Source organism: Lithobates pipiens, unplaced genomic scaffold (genome assembly GCF_037356315.1).
Source record: "Lithobates pipiens isolate NorthernLeopardFrog02 unplaced genomic scaffold, aLitPip1_a1.2 Scaffold_10, whole genome shotgun sequence".
Taxonomy (NCBI): Eukaryota; Metazoa; Chordata; class Amphibia; order Anura; family Ranidae; genus Lithobates; species Lithobates pipiens.
The window spans coordinates 205645195-205671245 of NW_027507686.1; the positions used below are offsets into that span (position 1 = coordinate 205645195).

The following is a 26051-nucleotide window of genomic DNA, read 5'->3' on the forward strand; positions in this document are numbered from 1 at the left end:
GCTCAAAATTGGTCTGGGCAGGAAGGTGTTTAAGGTGCCCGGTAATTGAAGTGGTTAAGGATGGTGAGGAGTGAAAAATGTGGGTGGAACTCGCTTTAATACAACAAAAATGACTAAATACTGCAATAATAACTCCAAATACGCATTTATTGACAATATCATATGCCTTTCCCTTTAATTGATGACCTATATCAGTAGGAGTAATAAGGAAAACAGCCACCAGGCACAACAAACACTGTAGGTAAATGTCACCATTTTGTATTTGGTTCAATGTAGAAAAACAAGAAATCATGCTTAATTTGTATTTCGGGTCCTTGGCTACATTCTGTCTCAGAGTGATTTGCGTGGGCTGCAAAATGTCAGTAATTTTGTCAAGCCTTGAGTGTCTAGCCCAGGTACTAATCCCAGCTACAGACCAAACTTGATACATTTTAATTCCCTGATAAATCCTCAAGGTGAGAGTTGGGTATAAAGGAACTGATTACATGTTCTCAGTGTCTAGGATCCACCAACACCGAGATAAAGGTAATACTGCATGCCTGCTTTACTTACCATAGAGTTCAGTCTTTTGTAGTCAGTCTCTTGATTGAATGATAAAGTGTTTATTATTGTAACTAGAAATGGCAGGTTTAGAAATGTACCCACTGACTCTCCAACTGGGAATGCATACTGGTTCCTTTTGTTCACCAGTGCCTCAGCTGTAAATATTTTGGTCTGTTGTCTTTAAAGCCCAATTAAACCTTTATATTTTAACCTCTTGGCGTCCGCGCTATAGCTGAATGACGGGCACAGCGCGGACCTGAATTTCCGGGAGGCCGTCATATGCGGCGAGTGCTGTGATCACCAAGTCACTGAGACTCAGGTGTTCACAGATCCGAGTAAGGGGCCAGTCCCGGCCCCTTACCACATGATCAGCTGTCAGCCAATGACAGCTGATCACATGATGTAAACAAAAGCTCAGTAATCATTTTTTTTTTTCCCTCACGCTGACAGAGAGAAAAAAAAGCCAATCAACTGGCTTATGTGCAAGGGACATAGTTCCCAAAGAGGAATAGGCAATTCTGCCTCGTCTGTACCACCAGTACCCCCTGCCAGTGCCACCTCCCATTGCCACCTGCCAGTGCCCACCAGTGCCACCTATCAATGCCCATAAATGCCACCTATAAATGCCCACAAGTGCCACCTATTAGTGCTCACCAGTGGTGCCAATCAGTGCCACCTAGCAGTGCTGCCTATCAGTGAACCAACCAGTGCTGATTAGTGCCCATCACTGCCACCCATCAGTGCCCATCACTGCCACCTGTCGGTGCCCATCAGTGCCACCTCATCAGCGTACATCAATGAAGGAGAAAAATGACCTGTTTGCAAAATTTTATAAAAAAAATTTTTTAACCACTTCCAGCTCCGGACCAATAAACACCTTAAGACCAGAGGTCTTTTTGCAATTTCGCACTGCGCTGCTTTAACTGGTAATTGCGCGGTCATGCAATATTGCACCCAAACGAAATTTGCGTCCTTTTCTTCCCACAAATAGAGCTTTCTTTTGATGGTATTTTGATTGCCTCTGCGATTTTTTTTTTTTGCGATATAAATGGAAAAAGAGCGAAAATTTTGAAAAAAAAAGATATTTTCTTCTTTTTGTTATAAGAAAAATCGAATAAACTAAATTTTAGTCATACATTGAGGGCAAAATTTATTCAGCCACATGTCTTTAGTAAAAAAAAATGTCAATAAGCGTATATTTTTTGTTTGCGCAAAGTTATAGCGTCTACAACTAGAGTACATTTTCTGGAATTTACACAGCTTTAAATTTATGACTGCCGATCTCATTTCTTGAGGTGCTAAAATGGCAGGGCAGTACAAATCCCCCCAAATGACCCCATTTTGGAAAGTAGACACCCCAAGGAAATTGCTGATGGGTATGTTGAGCCATTGAATATTTATTTTTTTGTCCTAAGGGATTGAATAATGACAAAAAAAAAAAAAAAAAAAATTTTTTTACAAAAAGTTGTCACTAAATGATATATTGCTCACACATGCCATGGTTATATGTGGAATTGCACCCCAAATATATTCCGCTACTTCTCCCGAGTATGGGATACCATGTGTGGGACTTTTTGGGAGTCTAGTCGCGCACGGCACCCCGAAAAACCAATCACCACCTTCAGGATTTCTAAGGGTGCAAATTTTTGATTTAACTCCTCACTACCTATCACAGTTTCGAAGGCCATAAAATGCCAAAATAGCACAAAAACCCCCCAAATGACCCCATTTTGGAAAGTAGACACCCCAAGCTATTTACTGAGAGGGCATGTTGAGTCCATGGAATATTTTATATTTTGCCAAAAGTTGCGGGAATATTACAAAACTTTTTTTTTTTGCACAAAGTTGTCACTAAATGATATATTGCTCACACATGCTATGGGCAGAAGTCAAATTACACCCAACATAAATTCTGCTGCTTCTCCCGAGTACGGGGATACCACATGTGGGGGACTTTTTGGGAGCCTAGCCACGTACGGGACCCCAAAAACCCAAGCACTGCCTTCCGGATTATATATAAAAAACAAACTAACCAGAGTCACCCGTAACACTTATACGGTGATCAGTGGTGAAAGGGTTAACTAGGGGCAATCAGGGGGTTCAAATTTTTATTAGGTAGTATATGGGGGTCCCTGGCGCTATATAAAAACCTGACGGGGAACCTAAATAACTAACTGGCTAACCAGCGTCACCAGTGACACTTATACTGTGATCGCTGGTGAAAGGGGGTGAAAGGGTTAACTAGCAGCAATCAGGGGGTTAAAACCATTATTGGGTAGTATATCGGGGTACCTAGCGCTATAAAAACCTGGCGGTGAACCTAAAAAAATAACTAGCTACCTAGCGACACTAGCGACACTGATGCAGCGTTCAGAAAAATTATCGCTTAGTGACACTGGCAAAAGGGGGTGAAAGGGTTAACTAGCGGAAATCAGGGGGTTAAAACCATTATTGGGTAGTATATCGGGGTACCTAGCGCTATAAAAACCTGGCGGTGAACCTAAAAAAATAACTAGCTACCTAGCGACTGTAGCGACACTAATGCAGCGATCAGAAAAACGATCGCTTAGTGACACTGGCAAAAGGGGGTGAAAGGGTTAACTAGCGGCAATCAGGGGGTTAAAACCATTATTGGGTAGTATATCGGGGTACCTAGCGCTATAAAAACCTGGCGGTGAACCTAAAAAAATAACTAGCTACCTAGCGACTGTAGCGACACTAATGCAGCGATCAGAAAAACGATCGCTTAGTGACACTGGCAAAAGGGGGTGAAAGGGTTAACTAGCGGCAATCAGGGGGTTAAAACCATTATTGGGTAGTATATCGGGGTACCTAGCGATATAAAAACCTGGCGGTGAACCTAAAAAAATAACTAGCTACCTAGCGACACATGCAGCGATCAGAAAAATGATCGCTTAGTGACACTGGCAAAAGGGGGTGAAAGGGTTAACTAGCGGCAATCAGGGGGTTAAAACCATTATTGGGTAGTATATCGGGGTACCTAGCGCTATAAAAACCTGGCGGTGAACCTAAAAAAACAACTAGCTACCTAGCGACTGTAGCGACACTAATGCAGCGATCAGAAAAACGATTGCTTAGTGACACTGGCAAAAGGGGGTGAAAGGGTTAACTAGCGGCAATCAGGGGGTTAAAACCATTATTGGGTAGTATATCGGGGTACCTAGCGCTATAAAAACCTGGCGGTGAACCTAAAAAAATAACTAGCTACCTAGCGACTGTAGCGACACTAATGCAGCGATCAGAAAAACGATCGCTTAGTGACACTGGCAAAAGGGGGTGAAAGGGTTAACTAGCGGCAATCAGGGGGTTAAAACCATTATTGGGTAGTATATCGGGGTACCTAGCGATATAAAAACCTGGCGGTGAACCTAAAAAAATAACTAGCTACCTAGCGACACATGCAGCGATCAGAAAAATGATCGCTTAGTGACACTGGCAAAAGGGGGTGAAAGGGTTAACTAGCGGCAATCAGGGGGTTAAAACCATTATTGGGTAGTATATCGGGGTACCTAGCGCTATAAAAACCTGGCGGTGAACCTAAAAAAACAACTAGCTACCTAGCGACTGTAGCGACACTAATGCAGCGATCAGAAAAACGATTGCTTAGTGACACTGGCAAAAGGGGGTGAAAGGGTTAACTAGCGGCAATCAGGGGGTTAAAACCATTATTGGGTAGTATATCGGGGTACCTAGCGCTATAAAAACCTGGCGGTGAACCTAAAAAAATAACTAGCTACCTAGCGACTGTAGCGACACTAATGCAGCGATCAGAAAAACGATCGCTTAGTGACACTGGCAAAAGGGGGTGAAAAGGTTAACTAGCGGCAATCAGGGGGTTAAAACCATTATTGGGTAGTATATCGGGGTACCTAGCGATATAAAAACCTGGCGGTGAACCTAAAAAAATAACTAGCTACCTAGCGACACATGCAGCGATCAGAAAAATGATCGCTTAGTGACACTGGCAAAAGGGGGTGAAAGGGTTAACTAGCGGCAATCAGGGGGTTAAAACCATTATTGGGTAGTATATCGGGGTACCTAGCGATATAAAAACCTGGCGGTGAACCTAAAAAAATAACTAGCTACCTAGCGACACATGCAGCGATCAGAAAAATGATCGCTTAGTGACACTGGCAAAAGGGGGTGAAAGGGTTAACTCTAGGGGCAATCAGGGGGTTAAATCTTTATTGGGGGGTGATAGGGGGCTACCCTGGACCTAACACTAACTGTCCTGACAGTTTTTACTGTCACAACTGACACTGAATGCATTGATCAGTAAAGAAATGATCAATGCAATCAGTGACACTGTGACTGGGGGGGGATCGGGGGGCGATCGGGGGGGGATCGGGGGGGGGTTTGTGTGCCTGTGTGTTCCTACATGTCAGTGTAGTGTTGGTGCACACTTACTATTAGTCTTCTCCTCGTAGTCCGGTCAAAAAGACCGCCCCGAGGAGAATGACATCACTTCCTCCTTCCTGTGTAAACAATACACAGGGGAGGAAGCTTCTCATTGGCCAGGAGCGATCCAGAGGGGGTGGCCGAAAACCAACGGCCATCCCCTCATCACGGAGCGCTCCTGGACCGAATCGGACCGCCGTAAACAGCGGGAGGGGGTCCGATCGGACCCCCCACCCGCTGGAAGGCAATCACGTAAATCTACGTGATTGTGCCTGCCTGTGCCATTGTGCTGACGTACAATGGCAATACGGCGGTCCTGAAGTGGTTAAACATCGGTCTTTTTACATTTTTTTTTAAATAAAAACCGCAGAGGTGATCAAATACCACCAAAAAAGAAAGCTCTATTTGTGGGGAAAAAAAAGGATAAAAATTTCATTTGGGTACAGTGTTGTATGACCGCGTAATTGTCATTCAAAGTCCATCAGCGCTGAAAGCTGAAAATTGGTCTGGACAGGGGGGGGGGGGGGGTTAAGTGCCCACTAAGCAAGTGGTTAATAAGGGTATCCCGCCAGACGGCTTAAAAAGTAAAACATTCGTTTTTTTTTATTTTGTTTGTTTAATATATATTAGTTCTTTGCTGAAATTGACCTGTGCCAGTAGCATGCTGGAAATCTGACTGTGATCTGTAGCAGTCTGAATCTCCAGGGGTCTGACACACCCCCTGCAGAGTGGTCCAATCAATACCACTGCTTGGATAGGATTGTTGTTGATTCAACCAATGTGCAGAAGGCGTGTCAGGCGGCTGCACTTTGGGGTGGGATTTACTAAAGCGGGTGCACACACAATTTGGTGCAGCTGTGCATACCGTGTTTCCCCAAAAATAAGACCTACTGTGATTTTCCAGGAGGGCTGCAATATAAGCCCTACCCCAGAAATAAGCCATAGTTTAATGTGTTTGTAAAATCCTATAGTCCACACAATTACAGTATTGTATAATGTACAATGTGTGGGTTTCTGTAATATTATTGTGCCAAATACCTTCATTACAATGGCGCTCAGCTGACCTCCCGCTGCTGTCTTCCTCTTCTCCCTGCTGTCAGGGGGGATCTCGCCACCTCCTTCTGCAGTTCGCGGAGCACAGGAGAGAGCTTCAGCGGGTCATGTAAGCGTCGGGCAGTGCTGTAATGAAGATATTTTTACTTTATTAATTTTTTTTTTTTTTTTTTTTTTAGTTCAATGTTTCTTTAATATTTTTACTTTAACTAATAATGCTAATGACTCCTGACTAATGCTAATGACTCCTGAGCTGACAGGCAGGAAGGGAGAATGGGAGAGAAGACAGGGGGCACAGCAACTGGCAAATACACTTTACATGATAAGACCCACCCTGAAAATAAGCCCTACTGTTTAATTTTTTGCCAAAATTAATATAAAACCCCTTATTTTCTGGGAAACACGGTAGTAACCAATTCAATTTTTCTGGGCCTAATCATGTCTGACTAGGATTTCGTAGACTGACATAATGAGTCTCCAGGAAAGAAAAATTATGGTAGGCATGGGCAACTATTTTCCTTATTCCTGGGGCTAATCATGTCACCCTATGAAATCCTAAGTTTAGTTAAACAAGCTGAAATTAAAAGCTGATTGGTTACTATGCACAGCTTCACCAGATTCCTATCACATCAGCGAACTGATCGGGTCTGCCCATTTTTGCAGGCGGACCTGATGGACCACCTATTGTTCTCTATGGGGCAGCATATGTCACCGGGCATGTGTCCACTAACACCCGCCGGGCATCCAAGCCAATAAAATCCACTGAAAACCAATGTATGGTAATACGTTCGCCATTCGTTCACAGATCGGATGACAATCGGATGGAAACAGACATGCATTCTGTTTCCATCTGACCTCCCAAAAGAGGAGAATGGGCTGTGTCATTCGCCTGCTCAGTGGGAATCAACGGAAAGATCACCCACTAAGCAGGTGGATTCCACTTGGATGGATTCGCTCCATGTGAAAGGGGCCTTAGGCAAGCCACAGGTTACTCCATTTTCTTTCCTCCGCCATAGGTTGCATGAAGGAAAACCGATTCATTCCCACCATGGAGCTATTGTGTTCTCCTGGCGGGGGGGGGGGGGGGCACGGGGAGCCTTCCCTGCCAGGAGAACACAGTGATTACTGCTAGTGGCTTTAGCCATTAGAAATAATTACATGCAAAAAATCTGACATTCTGGTTGTGTACCCAAGTCAATTGATGGATCAACTTGGGTACAATCAGCCTGCCCATAGATGGATCAAATCTCGACCAGTCCTTGCTGAACCAGCCGAGATTCGATCCATCTATGGCTGACTTTAGTGAACTTCCCCCTTTATAGTGGGCAAGCAGTAGTCCGAATCTTCAGTGTGCTACTGACAAGGGACAATTTCAAATACTGGTTAAGAAAACATATGCATTTATTTATACAGCCTGACTGCAACCCCTTATTACAATATATGGTTTGAAGTAGACTTTTAGGCTGGATTGACACTTATGCAAATTGGATGAGGTTTTCACCACATCCAATTCGCATGAAAGGAGAGCGTCATGCGAATTGGAAGGGTCCTGTGCGTCTTTGGCTCCATTTCAGGTCCAAATTCAGGCAAAAATTCTGACCTTTGATTCGCACCTGAAATGGTGAACAGGGACGCACTGGACCCCTGCTGAGAGCTGCTCTGCAAATAGTGTGAACCCAGCCTAAAGTTTTTTTTTTTTTTTTTTACAAAGGTAGGGAAAAGGTTGGAATTGGTTTATTTACGTCTGTATCCCCATTGGGGAGATTCAGTCTCACTCTCTGTCCAATGGCAGGGTGTCACAAGAACAGGGAGTGATGGAATATCTCCTTGGTTGGAAATAGGCAGCGCTATATACAAAAATCCAGTAGATGCACAGGGCTCCAGTGTAATTTGCACCACAGCCGTCCTGGAGCTGTGTAAACCGGCTCCAGTCACAGTCTCCCGACATGCGAATTGGATGCAGAAAAATCTGCATCTAATTTGCATATGTGTGAACCCAGTCTCAAATGGCAAAAATCAAGGTCAGCGCCTGAGCTACTGACTATAGAGCAGAATATAGTTCCTGTTAAATCAGGCACACAGTGACTGATAGAATCCATCTCCAGTAAAAGCCTAAGGCTCACAGCAAAGTCTAGATCCTCAATTGGGTAGAGCAGAATTGCAGGGACAGACTGCGCCAGAGTGACAACATAGCCTACCCAGCAGCTAAGGATTATGGGACAGACCTAGTTGCAACTGCAGGCCAATGGTCATGTGAGCATCAAAACCCAACAAAAAGGTAAAAAAGTGTCCCGTCTGATGAATTCAATAACGTGTTTCGTTAACTTGTCCTCCAAATCCTCCACTATCTCAATCCAGTTAGGCAGAAAAAACATTATTATGCCTTAACATTTTTTGCCAAAACCAAATAACGTTCAAATTACAAACTACAAATTTTGGTACTCAAAATACTGAGAGCAACCAGTTGCATCAGGACTCTGAGCATGGTCCATGGATACTTGTGAGGTTGGCACTGGATGGTGGAGGGCAGTAGTGGATATGATGGAGTGTGGTACTGTAGGTAGGTTTCTGAGTATGCTGGAGGTAGGTTCAGCAGCCATGGAAAGTAGGTGAAGGATGGGCTGAGCTGGGACAGGGTAGGTCTTTGATCAGTGACATCCGGAGGAGGAACATGGTTCCTATTAGCTGTTTTGCAGGCCACAAAATATGAATAAATATCATCGGTAGTCTGCAATGCCAGCTGGTCAGAGAGATCTTCAATCATGGGCAGGATACTATGGCAGCATGCTACCCATTTTTATTTATTTTTTTACAAATAACACATCTTTTATTACTATTTTCTAAAACCTCAGAACTAGTACTTGACTGCTTGGCTTTCAATTTCCCTTATAAATTCAAGTATTTCAGATTCCATACGGGATGGTAGTTGTGGGTGCTGTTGGCGATGGTCTTCTAGGTGTCTCCCCATATTCTGTATGAGATATGGGTCTTTGCTCTTCTGCTGCACTATCCTAGTGGGATAAAAAGAAACTAAGAGTAGATAGGTAAAAGATATGAGAGAGAGATGACGAGAGAGATGGGGGGGGGGGAGCGAGATAGATGGGGAGAGAGAGGTGTGGATAGAGAGATGGAGAGAGAGCGTGAGCGAGAGCATGAAAGAGACAGGGAGATAAAGAGAATAGAGGAGTGAGCATGAACAAAAAAAATACCTGCACACTCTGCCTAGGAGACAGTGGTAACACCTCCTCAGTCTGTGGAGGTTGGGATGGTTCTGAATTGTCCACGGAAGGCCCTGCCTCACTTTCAGAAATGTCATCATAATCATCATAGTGCTCCTCTCCACTCCAGTTGCTTGAAGTTCTGAAAAAATATGACAAATCACAAAATGCCCTAAGAATTTGCACCATTTCATCAGTATGCATAGTATTTTAAAGTGGTTGTAAACCCACTTAAAAAAACTAACACCTGCATGACAAAGGCATAATGAGCTAGTATGCATAGCATACTGGCTCATTATGTAATACATTATTATGTAATACTCGCCTGAGATCGAAGCCCTTGCGGCCGACATCACTCCCGGGGGTTACTTCTGGGTATCGCAGCTCCGGTGCTGTGAATGGCCAGAGCGATGATGACGTCACTAATGCGCATGTTTGCAGTAACGGCACACTCACTGAAGCAACGGCACATACGTGCCTTTGCTTCAGTTTGTGTCAGTGCGCATGTGCCGATGACGTCGGCACATAAAAATACAGGGGATATCTCCTAAACTGTGCAGGTGTAGGAGATATCCTGGGTAGCTACAGGTAAGCCTTAGGGCCGGTTCACACTGCGGGCGATGCGAGGCGACACGACTCGCCTCGCCGCTATCTTACAAGTCGCCCCCGTTCTGTACAATGGAACCGTTCTGAGAGGAGCGACTCGAGTCGCTCCGACTCAGAAAAAAGGTTCCTGTACTACTTTCGGGCGACCTCGGGACGACTTGCATTGACTTCTATACAGAAGTCATCTGCAAGTTGCCGCTGAGGTCGCGGCAGGTCGCGGCGAGGCAAGTCGGTGTCGCCTCGCATCGCCTGCAGTGTGAACCGGCCCTTATTATAGGCTTACCTGTAGCACAAAGTGGTCTGTAAGGGGTTACAACCACTTTAAACTAGGAATATGCCTGAGCTAATCTCTACCAGGAGGGAACCATGGGTGCTCCACTGGAAACAAACACTATGCCACTGCATTCACACTTTGCAAAACTAAAATACTAAAAACTTCCCTTGTGTAATGGCAGCATTCTGTTCTATAAAGGTCTGAATGTACCCAAAAACATTTGCAATTTCTTTTATTTACTTATAGAAATAATTTTATTTACTTACGGTCTGGACTTAGGGTTGGCACCTTTTCTTCAAGTCAAACCCGAACACTTTAGCGGCACACAGCAATTTTTTTTATAGTATAAACTATACATATATTTTGCTATTAAATAAAATTTCTAATCCTATGAAGTTAAGAACAAGAGTTCCCCTTTACATCAGAGTTCACAGAGCGGTTTCGCCGCTTGAACGTTCTTACAGGCAATGGGAGGGGACATCCCACCCCTCCCGCCGCCATCCAGTGCTTCTCCCGTGCCATCGGGAACCCAGAAAAAGAATTGTCCACCGTCGGATGACAAGCATAAAGTACCGGTCATCTGTCATCTCTATGACCGTCGGAGGCCCAGCGCGATGTTATGACATCACGTCCGAGCCGCGGTTGTAAACAAAGCTGGTAAGCATGGGATCGTGGATTTTTTTCCGATCTCATGCTTTGCAGCCTGGAGGAGAGATGTGGGGTTTTATTGACCCTGCCTCTCTCCATAAAGAGAACCTGTCACGAATGATTCCTATTACAAGCAACAATTCTAGCACTAAACCTCTGTAACTCTAAATATGTAACCTGTAAAAAAATTTAAAGCGTCGCCTATGGAGATTTTTAAGTACTGAAGTTTGGCATCATTCCATGAGTGTCCACAATTTTAAAGCGTGACATGTTGGGTATCTATTTATTTGGCGTAACATCATCTTTCACATTATATTAAAAAATTGGGCTAACTTTACTGTTTTGTTATTTTTTAAATCATGAAACATTTTTTTCCCCCAAAAAAACACATATGAAAAATTGTTGCGCAAATACCGTGTGAGATAAAAGTTGCAATGACTGCCATTTTATTCCCTAGGGTGTCTGCTAAAAAAAAATATATATAATATTTTGGGGTTCTGAGTAATTTTCTAGCAAAAAATTATGATTTTTACATGTAGGAGAGGAGCGCTAGAATAGTCCCGGTATCTTGGAGGCCAAACCCTCTGAATATGCAAATGTGTGCACGCATTCATGTATATTTGCATGCATGAGGTGTAAATTACTGACCAAAAATGCAGATTTTTCTTTTCTTTTCTCTCTTTTTTTTTTTTTTTTGTTTGTTACTGAAGAATACACAGTGCTTGTTTATGCGCCTGTGTGCATAGGCACATTACAATTAATGGGCTGCATTTTAGCTCAGTAAAAAAGTAAGCTGTACTGAGCTTTTTTAAGCTGCAGTGTACAAGAGGCCTTATTCAAAAGGTTGCAAAGCTTCCCAAAGATTTTTTTCTAGAGAAAATCTTAAGTTTCAAGAACTCAGTGATGTTCAATTAGAGCTTCAACTTGCTAAGGCTGACATCAACTTACCTGGTCTCAGTTACCTTGACACCCCTCGTGGCATCAACCCTATTGTTCTCAAGCTACCATATGGCATTTAAGAAAAATGGGCAGTGCTTGGATGAAAGTATAAAGAAAAACATCAAGTTGCCTTTCCTCCCTTTTCCTACTTCTGCGAGTTCATCAAAAGAATTGCAGACTCTAAGGCTTCATGTACACGGGACGTTTTTACAACCTCTCCTGAACGATTTAACGTGACAGATAGTAACCCACATTTAAAACGTCAGTTTTGCGGCATTTACAAGCCGTGGTTTTTTTTAATGCCAAAAAACAACTATAAAGGAAATGTGGGTTACTGCGTTTAGTCGTGTTTGGCGTCTGAAACTTGGAAATTTTCGGCGTCTGAACCCATTTTTTGCTTTCAAAGAAAAGTTGTTAAACACAACTTCCTAAAAACGGCAATAAACAACACTGTGTACATGGTCAACATTGAATGAGTTCAGGGGCAGTTGAAAAAAAGCGTCCAACTGCCTCTGAACATACGTTTAGCAGCGTCCCATGTACAGGGGGCCTAAGAATGTTCACCCCCTCCAAGACCTACGAATACATGTAGGAGGTCCAGTGTCAGTGAAAAGGACTAATGTTCTACCTGCGCCTGCTACAGGTCTTGAAAAGATTGATCAAAACAAGAAAATTGAGGACCCAAATCACCAATGTCCGATACACATCCACTTAAGAAATGTATCGGCTTCAAAAAGAAAACTCTACAAGAATGTAAGGAACCTTTGAAGACATTTGGGGTTTGCTAAAAATGCTGTGCCTCCACAGAACACTTTGCAAAGGACTGTAAAAGTACTGTATCATCAGTGTGACGATGATGACCATGTGCAAGCTCTTCATCAATATCTGCAGAACTCTACTATGCTCACAAACAATCTTCCTGAGGCAAAGCAAGGCAGGGAGCGCACAGATCAAACAGCACCTTCCACCTCAGTGTTCTCTACATGTACAGAATTCTGTAGAGAAGGACTCTGTGACAAATCCTGTGCAAAGATATGCTTGGTTGTGTATACCCCAAAGGGGAACCCGAAAAGGCCATATGACTGTATACTATTCTGGAGGATCAGAGTAACAGATCTCTTGCAAGAACACTGTTTTTGAGCTGTTGAACACAATAGGAGATGCTCTACCTTTATACCCTAAGCACTTGTGCCGGCACTACACAAGTTCTTGCCAACTATCACTGAGTGCAACCAGATTCCAAGCAACAAAGAGGAGATCCCTACTCCTGAAACTGCCTTTCACCATTCTCACTTGAAGGACATAGCTGAACAAATACCAGCCCTCAGCGAGAGTACTGATATCCTGCTGTTACTCAGCTGAGACATCTTAACCACTTCCCGCCCACAGCCAGGTGGTGGTTCTGTTATCCTGGCTGGACGTCATTTGACCTCTTTGAGGATAACAAGCCAGCGCGCCCGTGGGGATGCGCAGCACGGTGATCAGTGGTGTGGTTTGTCAAATTGACACACTGCAACTCCGATCTAGGTAAAGAGCCTCTGACAGAGGCTTTTTACCACATAAGCTAATCGCTGTGTAAACAGGAAAAGCCATGTATCAGCTTTTCCTCTATCGCGTCTGAAAGATTCAAATCTCTGCCTACACAAAAAGCTATCGACCTTCTCACTATAACCCAGAACATGCTTGTCACTGCAAACCTGAGACGTCACAAAATCATCTCCAACAGTGACAAGGTTATGAGAGCCTTTCCTTCTGATGACTATGCTATCAGTGTGAAGAAATTCAACTCAGTCTTGGATTGCTTTGGAATGTTAAGCAAGACACATTCACATTTCAAGCATCAGTCTGTGACAAGCCCTTCACAAAGCAAGGAGTTTTGTCTACAGTGAACAGCATTTATGATCCGTTGGGTTTCTTAGCATCTCTCACTATTCAGGGAAAGATACTGCTGAGACAACTTAGTGATAGTGAACTTCTTTAATGACAAGTGTAAATGGGCATTCCACCCACCATATTCCTCTCATGTGGGAGGCTCTTGGGAACGCATAATTGGAGTTGCAAGAAAAATCCTAGACTCTGTGCTACTGGACCAGAAAACTTCCCAGCTTACCCATGAAATCTTAGTCACTCTTCTTTCCCAAAAAATTGGGATAGCCACTATTCCCACAGAAGAACTTTATTACCCTAAACTTTACAAGCATCAGTGGAAAAGGGTTCAACATCTTGCTAATGTGTTTTGGAACTGCTGGAAGATGGAGTACCTTTCAATGTTGCAGTAAATGGCAAACTAGCAAACCCAACCTACACGTGGGAGACTTATGCCGCGTACACATGACCGGACTTTGAGGGACTAGGTCCGACGGACTTTCGGCGGAGTTCCGACGGACTTTCCGAATGAACGGACTTGGCCACACACAATCACACCAAAGTCCGACGGATTCGAACATGATGACGTACGACCAGACTAGAATAAGGAAGTTCATAACCAGTAGCCAATAGCTGTCCTAGCGTCGGTTTTTGTCCGTCAGACTAGCATACACACAAACGGATTTCTCGGTCCGGCGGAGTTCCGGTGGAAAAATTTAAAACATGTTCTATTTCTAAAGTCTGTCGGATTTTTGGCAAGCAAAGGTCCGATGGAGCCCACACAAGATCGAATTGTCCGACGGACTCGCTCAGTCGGACCTTTGCTGTCAAAAAGTCCGGTCGTGTGTACGCGGCATAAGTTCTCTTGAAAGAGACAGATTTCCATCACAGTCATTGGCCTATGGGTCTTATTACAAAGACTATGCCAAGTAACGACAGAAAAGTACAGAAAGTAGAAGTTAAAGTGATGAAAGAAGGTTCTGCACACCTTTACTTCAGGCCTATAAAGAAACTAGTACTTCTTTTGTCCAAAGAGGAAGACAAGTCTCACAAGTCACCAACTTGATTCAAAGGGAGGTAAGAAGAATTGGTGCATGTTACTGCCTTCCCTTCTGAAGAAGGATTATTCCTTGTCACAGCTTGGACCTTCGAGATCAACATCTCCAAGTATTATGTTAATGTTTGCATTGTTTTCCCTTGTTCTTCCCCTCCCTCTTGTTTTTGCAAATGTTTCTGGAAAAGAATCTTCATTTGTTTATATTTGGACTTGGAATAAAGTTTATTAATAATAGAAATCATAGATTTCAACAGGGAGTGTCATGTGTTCACATGCTTGTGATATACCTTTAAAGTGGTTGTAAACCCTTACAGACCACTTTTCAGTACAGGTAAGCCTTTAATATTTTGAAATATCTCCTAAACCTGCACGGTTTAGGAGATATTTGCCATATACACCTGCACCGACGTCATCGGCGCATGCACACTTTGATCGCGCCTTTTCTATAGGGCCCATGCCGTGATCGTTGGCTCTCGCACGCATGCGCGGGAGTGTCGTCATGTGACTCCGGGTGAAGATTGATGCTTCCATCGCTGGCTTTGTTTGCAGGTAAGTGCAACATAATGGGCTAGTATGTGATGCATACTATACCATTTATGCTTTTACTTTGCAGGGGAATAAAGAGGAAGTAAAACCCATCAGGGTTTACTTCCTCTTTAAATGTTATTTGTATTCTGTTCCTGGTTCCTCCCCTTCCTGTAGCTCAGTCTTATTCTGTATAGTTAGCGCCATCCTTTGTTCATTTTCCCAGTAATGCATCTCAGCCTCATGTCTCATGGAGTGGATCACATTATGATCTTTTGACCTATCCGATGTTCAATATTATGGATTATACTTCACAAGATCTGCAAGGTGTCGTCTTCATTGAGTCACTGTCTGTTTATCAAGCTAAGACTGGGTTATCGATATCTCATCACAAATGTAAGTTACAGAGATCATACTTTCAGTGCTTAGATTGGAGAGGCAGAAAAGGTGGGGACAGTGATGGATTAATAGGGGGGCAACTGCCCTGGACCCCTGACAGGATATTTATACAAAAACAATATAAAATATTATATAAATAATAAAGTAATTTAAATATATATTAATAAAAAAAATCATTTGTTTTATTAAATGTATCTTGGGAAGTAAAATTCTGCCTGCCAACCTCTGTAAAAGGTTTTACTCAGGGCTGGTATATTGTATCGATTATAAAAACAATTGGCAGCTCAAGCGAACTACACATATAGCACTTACAGCCTTAAGGGAGGTGGCCTATGATTGCGTGTGTGTGCACTTGTGACCTAAGAATTACATTGTGTCATGCATTTTGAAATGTGTGACTGTCATTGAGAATGTAAGACAACTCTGCCTATGAGGGCCCCCCAAACCTGAAGTGCCCTGGGTCGCCTAGTCTAAATCTGGCCCTGGGTTGGAGAGGGGTGAGCCAAGGCTGTAGGAGGCAAATAGGTCTGTTGCAGTGCTAGAAGAATGCTTACTGAAGGAGACAGCAGAGTAGCAGAGGGATTAGCTAATCTGTGTGCCATTTCCCCTTTCACTGCCAGTCACCGGGTAGGGGTGAGAAGAAGGCCTGTAATTAAAGGGAGGAAATACAGCAGAAAAAGATCAGATCCCCCCATTACCAGGTAGGGCTGTACTGTGTGGCAGAGCTGTGTAATCCTCAGGTCTGGGAGACCAAAAATGCAAATCCTTTGCCAGGTCTAGCTATGTATTTAAGTGCCTGGAGTTCAGCTTTAGGTATTAAAAGTTTTTTAAAAATCTTTTAATAAACATTCAGAAGTACGTGAGACTAAAATGTGTTATTTCTCAATCAGAATGGAGAAGATATTTCTGTACGGGCTGGTTCTGTTTTGGAATGTTATGCTGAGTGCAACCTGTGAGCTGTCTAATATTACGATTGTGCTCGAAAAGGAGGAATGTGGAGCCTGCGTCTCTGTGAATGCAACTTGGTGCTCAGGATACTGCTACACCAAGGTGAGTGTGATAAGGAGTTTATATAAAGTTTATGTATCCAAAACCTGTATGCTAAGGCCATCACAGCACAGCGGTACATTGACGACAACCCATCAGAGGACACTCAGCCTACTAGCCAAGTTATAAATCAATTTATAACTTTTTGAAATGTGTTTTTCTGGATATTTTTGTTGTTGTTCTGTCACTCACTGTTAAAATGAACCTACCATTAAAATTAAAGCCTGATCATTTCTTTGTCAGTGGGCAAACGTACAAAATCAGCAGGGGGTCAAATACTTTTTTCCCTCACTGTACATTCTGCGGCAGTCACTGTAATTTTCTCCCTAGGAGCCAGGTTTTCAGCCCCTTGATTGGCAGGTAGGGGGTGACATCATCCCGCGTATATGCAGGGGAGTCAGGAATTGTAGCACAGCTGGAGTGTGTCGGGAATACATGCTGAGCTGCGCATGTGTATTCAATAGAAAACTGTCAGCAGGCAGGTTAAGTGTGTACTTTTGCAAAAGTTACATAGCATGTCTCTTATGTAACAACAAGCTGCCTTCTCACAGTTTTCTACAGCTTAGGTTTACTTCTGCTTTATGTGGTGGCACCATCAAATACATTCAATTATTTTTCATTTTATCTATGTAAAGAAATAATAAGCCTATTAAGGGCTCACAAAGCAGTTAAAGAAAACTTGCTAAAAGAGAATAGTGGATTCTGACAAGTCTGACCTCCCCTGAAAATGCTAACTGCCTGGCTGCTGTGATTTTCCCCTTTTGCTTCAGTACATTCATTTGCTGACCTGCTGCAAGTATGCAAATAAGAACTTCTTATTTTCTCTCTTGGCTAAAACTGGCCATACTTTGCTCTATTTTGTTAAGGTTTCTGCTAGATCAACTGAAATTCAAGCAGTGTATTGCCCTGCTAGGACTGCTCCATTCAACAAAATTTGATTGTTAAGTCGACTTTTATCTTTTTGGAAAATTGTCAGCCAAACAGCACCTACATGCACTCAGATGTAGGCACTGTTTGGATGCTCCAACTGCTGGGGCTACTGCCAGTCAGATTACAATAGCAATGATTTTTGTCTTTAGCATGGATGGAGGAATGTGTTAAGCTGGCCATAAATCGATCTTTTTTTTCAATCAGCCAGCAGGTCCAAACAGATTACACCAAACAGATTACCCCATCCACTCAAACAAAGTGGCTAGAGAAATCCTCCCCTCTGTGCTATCATATTCTGACAGTGAGGACAACTCTGAGAGCGGAGACTCCTCCACTGTCAGAATACACTGATCAGCACTACAGCCGATCAAATGTTCCAACATTCCCATTCAGGAGAAGCCAATCATTAAATTGACTACTTTGAGCGGGAAAGACCATGAATGGATTGAAATTCAGCCAGTCCTTGCTGAACCAGATGATTTTTAATCCATCTGTGGCCAGCTTTAGATTTCTTCTGTTCAGCCCCCTGGGCTGAATTATATGAATCAATACTGTAACTATAATGTCCGTGGACAGCTTACTTTTTGGCTTTTCTGACCTGCATTTGAGTGTTGTCAATTCCATCACCTGTGGCTCAGAAAGAATTGAAGCCAGTGGGTCAGCATAACAGCCAGAAAATTTGCAGTTTCAAAAGAAGGTCAGTAATGGGAGTCCCATATTCCTCGTATGACAGATTTGCTTTAATAGAATGGAAAAGATATGTAAAAGTGACCCTATCAGATTACAGAAAAGCCAAACCAAAGCTCACTGCAATAGAAGAGCTTTTATACTCAGCTCTCTGGGAGCCTCTTAGCCCTTGTACACACGGTCGGAGATTCCGACTGAATGTGTCCTATCGGACCGTTTTGACGGATATTCCGACTGTGTGTGGTCTGCATCGGACTGATTCCGTCCGAATATCCGTCTGATCCAATTTTCCAACATGTTGGAAATTTTTTTTTTGACCAACTGGGCCGATCGGACATACTCCGATCATGTGTAGAGAATTTTGATCGGACCAAGTGCCACGCATGCTCAGATCAAATATCCGACGGACCAAGTTTTCCAACTTGCCGGTAAAATTTTCCGACAAAATGCTCCTATCGGACATCCAATCATGTGTAGCCTACTCCGACGGACAAAGTGCCACGCATGCTCAGATCAAATTGCTAGACCAAAGCTATTGGCTACTAGCCTGAACGTAGTCCCGTCGTAATGAAATAACGTCATCACAATCGGATTTTCCGACAACTTAGTCTGACCGTGTGTATGCAACATCACTTCCGGACCTCTTTCGGAATTAATCCGTCGGAATTACTCCGAGGGATTTGGTTGTCGGAATCTCCGACCATGTGTACAAGGGCTTAAACAGAAACTCCACTCCCCTCTTTTAAGTTGTTCTCAAAAAAACATACTCACATTCTCAGCTAATAAAGCATTGTCTGGTAAAACCTGATGCTCTGCGCTGCCATCTTCTATCTATATGGACATCATCAGGGGGCCAGGAGTTCCTTTTCTGGGTTCTTGCACCTGGGCCCCCTGATGGCACATGAGCAGTGTGCTGGACATTGGCCTGAAGCATCCTGTGATGGGTGACATGACTATCCAGGAGGTTTGGAGAAGGGAGAGGAACATCATTCATGCCTTGGGGAGAAACCAGGAAGTGCAGGACAGAAATCTGGTGAAATAATATTAATGAAAAAGAAAAACAATGTTTTAATCAGATTTTTTAACAGGAGGAGGGGAAATATGTAAAGTGCCTAAATACAGTGAAGGTCTACTTTAACTACTTACTTACTGGGCACTTAAATCCCCCTCAAGCGTATAATGACCTTCTTTTAGCAATCAGAAGCTTTACCTAAAATGATCACCAACCAAAACAAACCTAATGTGTCTTGATTTATTGTTGTAGAGTTATCAGATATCTAAAAATGAACTGTTGGAAGCAAAACGAGGGCACTGCTACTTCTTCAAATTTAGATAATTACGGCTTGGATTTTTTTATATTGATGTCTACAGACCTCACTAGAGGTGTTTAGGCATGTTTGCCTGGGTGGAGGTCAGGACCTAAAACAACCCAGCTCTATGCTAATGCCGCATACAAACGACCGGACTTTCCGGCAGAAAAGGCCCGACGGTCTTCCCGACACAGTTGCGACCAAATGGACTTGCCTACACACGGAAGGACCAAAGTCCGTTCATTTTGAACGTGATGACGTATGATGGGACTAGAAAGGAAGTCCAATAGCCAGTAGCCAATAGCTGTCCTTGCGTCGTATTTGGTCCGTTGGAACAGCATGCAGTCAAATGGTTTTCCCAATAGAAATGAATTCCTTCGGACAGATTTGAAACATGTTCTATTTCCAAGTCCGTCTGAATTTTTGAAGAAAAAAGTCAGATGAAACCCACACACGACCGTAATATCCGATGGAATGATTCCGTTGGACCTTTTCTGTCGGAAAGTCCAGTCGTGTGTATGCAGCATAAGAGAGCAATATACAACTAACATAGTAATAAAAACCCATTTCTGAAAGAAAGATGTAATACAATCTTTCTAAAACATGATTCTGTGGCATCATATAGTTCCCCAAGAGGTTGATAGTGGTTCCTTGGGCAATGAGCAACTTCTGCCACTTAGATGAGTAACCACTGACATAAATGATCTTTTTTAGCTATCTGTAGAGCTGACCATAGATGGTTCGAATCTCAGCTGGCTCAGCAGGGACCGGCCGAGATTCAAACCATGTATGGGCAGACTGAACGTACTCAAGTTGATCAATCAATTTGGGTACAACCAGCTTGCCAGGTTTTACATGTGGTTATTGTTAGTGGCTGTTATAGCCACTGTGTTCTCCCAGAGAGGGACAGCTTCCCCCCACCAGGAAAACACAATGGCTTCACTGGAGGGATTTCCCCATCAATACTGGCTATGGCTGCAGGAAAGAAAATCACTCTTTCTATGGCCAGCATAATGAGGGAGTTCTTCCCAATAACAAATATAAGGAACATTCTTCCCATTGACCTTTACACTAATATACTGTGATTGTAGATATAGAATTATTAGTTGGGGTTCCCTCAACCTGAAACCTTATTACAAGACTTTCTCAATATTAAAAAGGTTGAGAAAGGCTTATGTAGTATGCTCATTGTTTTCTTATAAATGACCGTGAAAGAAATAAGCAACATGTACATAATACATCTTTTTTAGCCCCTGTACACACGGTCGGAGAATCTGTCGGAATGAGTCTTATCGGACCGTGTCGTCAGATAATCCGACTGTGTGTGGTATGCATCGGACTGATTCCGTCCGAATCTCCGTCCGACCCAATTTTCCAACATGTTGGAAATATTTCCCGACCAACTGGGCCGGACGGACCTAATCCGATCATGTGTAGAGCATTTTCATCGGACCAAGTGCCACGCATGCTCAGATCAAATTCCTACATCAAAGCTATTGGCTACTAGCCTAAATGTAGTCCCATCGTAACAAAATTACGTCATCACGTTCTGAAAGATCGGATTTTTCGCCAACTTGGCCCGACCGTGTGTATGCAACAGTTTCGGACACAATCCGTCGGACTAAATCCGACGGGCAAAATCCGACGGATTTGGTTGGCAAAATCTCCGACCGTGTGTACGTGGGCTAAGAGGTCCTTTCAAAACTTTCTTGGTAGGTGATAACTGATATACACCCCCCTCCTCCCCAAATACTCACCTATGCTCCTCTGTAGCTCAGCTTGTCTGCAAAAGTGGTGAGAAATACCCTGCAGATGCTATTAATGGGGGAACATGAGACCTTCCTCAAAGGATGTAGTGCTCAGGCCTGAATGGCCAATCACCAGGCACAAACATTTTTTTTATATGTAAAAATCTAACACACGGAGAAAAGGCACGATCAAGCAACTGTCACATGTTAAAAGTGTCTGCTTTGTAGTTGCATAATGAGACTTTTACTACAGGGAGGACTGACTGCCCAACCTATGAATACTACACTATGTTATCAGTGCAAGACACAGCAGTGATGTAGGGGTTGAAGGAAGGAACAATGACAGAGCGAGGGACACAGGTATCCAACACTGCTCAAAGTGTTGAATGCAGAAAAGTCTTTAAAATGGAACTTCATTCTCTCAATCAACATGGACTAGTTTTAATCCCCATGCTGCTAGCATTAGTAAATAGATAGAAAAGTATATCATATTTACTTGTTTTAAACATTTTTTTTTACATTTCTTCAGTTCCTTCCTGGTTTCTGGCCTAGGCAAATTATGTCAGCATCCCAGGAGTCTTCAGGAGAGGAGGAGGGGTTTTCTCAGCTAAGCACACCCTCCTGCCTGCATGCCTGAGCTAAGAGCAGATGGATTTCAGGAAGTAAATACTAAATTAATCTGCCCTTAGTCAAGATGGCTACAGTCTGAAATGCTAGTGGGTGTTTTTCAAAGTCACTTCTCAGAAAAATAAAGCATGAAGACCTGAATGGATGGGGGAGTTTTCTTTGAATATTATTTGATTAAAAAAAAGCATTTTTGGTTTGTGGTGCTAAGATGCAGTGTAGTTCCACTTTAATACATGAATTCTAATGACGTGTACACATGATCAGAATTTCCGACGGGAAATGTTCGATGTGAGCTTGTTGTCGGAAAGTCCGACCGCGGGTATCCATCGAACATTTGCTGTCAGAATTTCCGCACACAAATGTTTGAGAGCAGGTTCTCTAATTTTTTAACAACAAAACTTGGAGGAAAGTCCGATCGCGTGTACACAAGTCCGTCGCACAAAAGTTCACGCATGCTCAGAATCAAGCAGAAGGCTATAGAACTCGATATTGAACTTCCTTTTTCTTGGCTCGTTGTACGTGTTGTATGTCACTGCGTTCTTGACGTTCGGAATTTCCAAGAACATTTGTGTGACCGTGTGTATGCAAGACAAGTTTGAGCCAAATCCATGGTTTTGTTGTCGGAAAGTCCAACCGTCTATACAGGGCATTAGAGGGCTCATGTAGGAAAAAATAATCAAAAGCCCTCAGTAAATTGCTAAGGGTTAATAGTGCAGCCAAAGATGAGTGTTTGACTCATTCATGTCTGATTTAACCCTGTTTTGCAGCTGTCCCCAAATATCAGTCACTGTGTTCATAACCTGACTGCTTTGTTTCAGGCAACAATAAATTGTGACACAGCCATGTGGGAGGAAAGCTGAGGCAGGAATCTGTGGTGTATGAAGAGAAGTGAGTCAGAAAGAGCTGCAGTTTATTTCTGTAGAATCAGATTACATGCAGCTTGTTCATGCTGAGGACAGATCTCCTCCAGTGCTCTTTGGAAAAATGTAGTATATTCTGTGTACAAACCTATAGGCAGTTGCAATCTACCTTCCCCACTGCAGTGGCCTTGCAGCTACAGAGGAAGTCAAGAGAAACAAAGTTCCCCTACGGTTTTCTGGGTCACTGGAGAAGCTATCAGGTTGACTGCTGCCATGTGACTCTGGCAGCCATCTTGGGTCAGGCAGAGCCCATTTAAGGTCCTGGCTCCCAGGTTTGGCACGGTTTATGCAAGTGAGTAGAGTAGGGAAAGATATACTGTCTGTTTGGGATAGTATTAGTGGTAGGGAAAGGTTGCAGATGAGGAGGAAAAATGTAGGGTCGCAACTCTTCTGGGCACCACCCTGCTTGGACACTAGAAGGCAAGGCCATATTCTGCTCTCTTAACAGATGCTGTCAGTCTGGCTGAAACCTGCTGTCTTCATGTTGAGGGAAACTGTGAGTCTACCTGTTTGGGCAGCCTTCCCACTGGATTTGTTGTGACTTTTGCTGCATTACTTCAAAAAAGTTTTTCCATTGTGCCTGACTCAGATTTTTTGCCGCTGTACCATACTGCACCCCACCTACAAACCTAAAAACTGTCCATTTTTACATTTATTATTTTCTTAGAAAGTAACGACACATGAGTTTATCTATACACACGTGCATATATTTTGCACCTTGTTCTAAATATTTTCCTCTTACATTTCAGGATCCAAATTTAATGTACCCACAGAAATCGGAGAAGCAAGGTGTCTGCACGTACACTGAGGTCATTTATGAAACTGTGAAAATTCCAGGATGTGCTGAGAATGTCAATCCTTTCTACACTTATCCGGTGGCTGTTGACTGTCACTGTGGACGGTGCGATTCAGAAACCACTGATTGTACAGTGAGGGCTTTAGGGCCCACTTACTGCTCTCTGAGTCAAGACTAAGTAATGGAAATGGCACTGTTATACTTTCCAACCTGGCTTGCACATGCTTGTCTTTCCATTTGTAATGCCAAGACTTCTAACTAAGGTGGGACAACCAAAGCCCTTCAGCTGTTGAGGAACTACAAACTCTTGTATTTTTTTTCAATGAATAAATTGCATTCACTGATTGAACAAGGTAGTGTTCATGCCCGCCCATTTTCAATTGCCCCCTCTCTCCAACTTGTCTAATTAGAGAAAGCCTTGTATTCATTACAAAAAAAATAAAAAATAAATATTTTGTATGAATGACAGAGGTGCCAAGAGAGCAACCTCCTTTGTTCAAATTACAGAACGCAAGTTGCTGACTGTATGTAGTACAGGCTACGGCAGTGAATTTCTCTATCTCCAGGAGCCTCCCAGATACAAGATATAAAGATATAGCTGTAACCCAGCTGTGGGTTAGGCAGATCAATGCAAGTTTTAAAAAAAAGATAATTTCTTGAGTTCACTTTTAATATTTTCCGTTCTTTATTTCAAAGGTTGTATGCATATTTCATCAACAGCTGAAGGTCTGCAGGTTTTTTTGCCTACTTAGCAATACAATTATGTATCAAATGTAAAGCAATTACTGTAATTTCTTTTTCTATACGGGGAAACCAATCCATTCATAATGCAGCAGCATGGTCTTACTCCGCTTCTTTAAAGTGACACTAAACAATATCCTTATTCTCCAAAAATAATCTATACGTATACATTAACTAAAGAGGAACTTCACTGAAAGTGGTAGTAAATCCACTTTTTCAACTTTTACCTACAGGTAAGCCTTTAAGCTTGTCTGTAGGTACTGTGAATATCTCCTAAATTTGCACTGTTTAGGAGAAAGTCATACTGCATGCACCGGTGACGTCACTCCTGCATGCTCTCTGAGGGTCCAGCATACCGTGCTAGATCTTCAGAGCCCATGCCGCATATGCATGTGCACGGCAGTGACGTTATCACGCCCCCTTCCACTCAAGTAGCCGCATGCCATAAATTCGTAAGGAAGACCGGTTGAAGATGGAAGCCCTGTCAGAAATGACAGCATGCTGCTGGAGGGGTTTGTTTTAAAGTAAAGCTTGCATAGTGTGCTAGTATGCAATGCATACTAGCGCATTATGATATTGGCTTGCAGAAGTTTTTTTTTTTCTTTTTAAGCTGCAGTTTACTACCACTATAAAATTGGAAGTTGTCCTCCTATGCATGTATTGGGCAGATGTTTTTTTTCGGTGAGCAGCTACATTGTTTTGGTGATCGGAGCAGAAGTCTCTTCCTCCTTATACTGCCCCCCATGAGCTGCCGAACCTCTCCTTCCTGCTCATTTTTGTTTGTTTGAAACAAGCAGGGCTTGTTAGTTGTGTTTTTTTGACCTGCTTTATGCACACTGCAAATCCCATTGTCTGTAGTCTATAGTCCATCTTAGCAGTAAGCAAGAAAGGGTGGCTACATTCCTACCTACAGTGGAATCATGGAGAATGAATGTAGCCACCCTCTAACAGGAAGTCAGGTGATACCAGCAAAAAAAAATAACTTGTAGACTTGGAGAGCAATAGAAGGTACTTTTTTGAGGGTCCTTTCACAGTTTTTTTAGTTCAGTTCAGCCACCTTTCTTTTTATTAAAAAACGGATCAAAAACAGATATGGATGTAAATTTTTACATCCGCTTTCTGCTGACATCCGTTTTTTTACACAAAAAAAATGTCTGGGAAGCCGGCCGCGTCCTTAGAGTGCAAGGCAAATGCATAATGAGCTGGTATGCATAGCATACTAGCTCATTATGAGTAACTTACCTGAGAACGAAGCGGTCCTCCATCTTCATGTTCGCCGTTGCCATGTATCCCGGAGTGACTTCCGGGTCTCTCTGCTCCGGCGCTGTGAATCGCCAGAGCCGCAATGACGTCACTCCCATGCATGTGCACGGGAGCCGACTCGAGTGGCATATCGCCACGATCTGTCGCCACGATCTGTCGCCACGATCTGTGGCCTGCCCAGTGCGCCTGCGCGCCGCTGTCTATACGGTTTAGGAGATATTTCTTGGACCTACAGGTAAGCCTTAATCTAGGCTTACCTGTAGGTCAAAGTGGTTTGTAAGGGTTTACAACCATTTTAACAGCAGACAAGTCACCAGCTGTCGGCGGGGTCGGGGTTCCCTACTGACAGCTGCATGTGTAAAAAAAAAATGGTTTGTGGTCCCCCCCCCCCAAATTCCATACCAGACCCTTATCCAAGTATGCAGCCTGGCAGGT

At 43.1% G+C, this 26051-nt stretch overlaps 1 protein-coding gene across 1 annotated transcript; it reads left to right on the plus strand.

Moving 5' to 3' along the window:
- Positions 1-496: 496 nt before the first annotated feature.
- FSHB (follicle stimulating hormone subunit beta) lies at positions 497-25771 on the plus strand. Its single transcript, XM_077460862.1, has 3 exons — positions 497-525; positions 16438-16597; positions 23566-25771. The coding sequence occupies exons 2-3, from the start codon at positions 16439-16441 to the stop codon at positions 23788-23790; spliced, it is 384 nt and encodes a 127-aa protein (XP_077316988.1). The 5' UTR covers positions 497-525; position 16438; the 3' UTR covers positions 23791-25771.
- The last annotated feature ends 280 nt before the right edge of the window (positions 25772-26051 follow it).

Coding starts and splice junctions, on each gene's coding strand:
- FSHB (XM_077460862.1), top strand. CDS start 16,439: ATGGAGAAGATATTTCTGTACGGGCTGGTTCTGTTTTGGAATGTTATG. Junction 16,598..23,565: donor CAGGATACTGCTACACCAAG/GTGAGTGTGATA, acceptor CTTACATTTCAG/GATCCAAATTTAATGTACCC.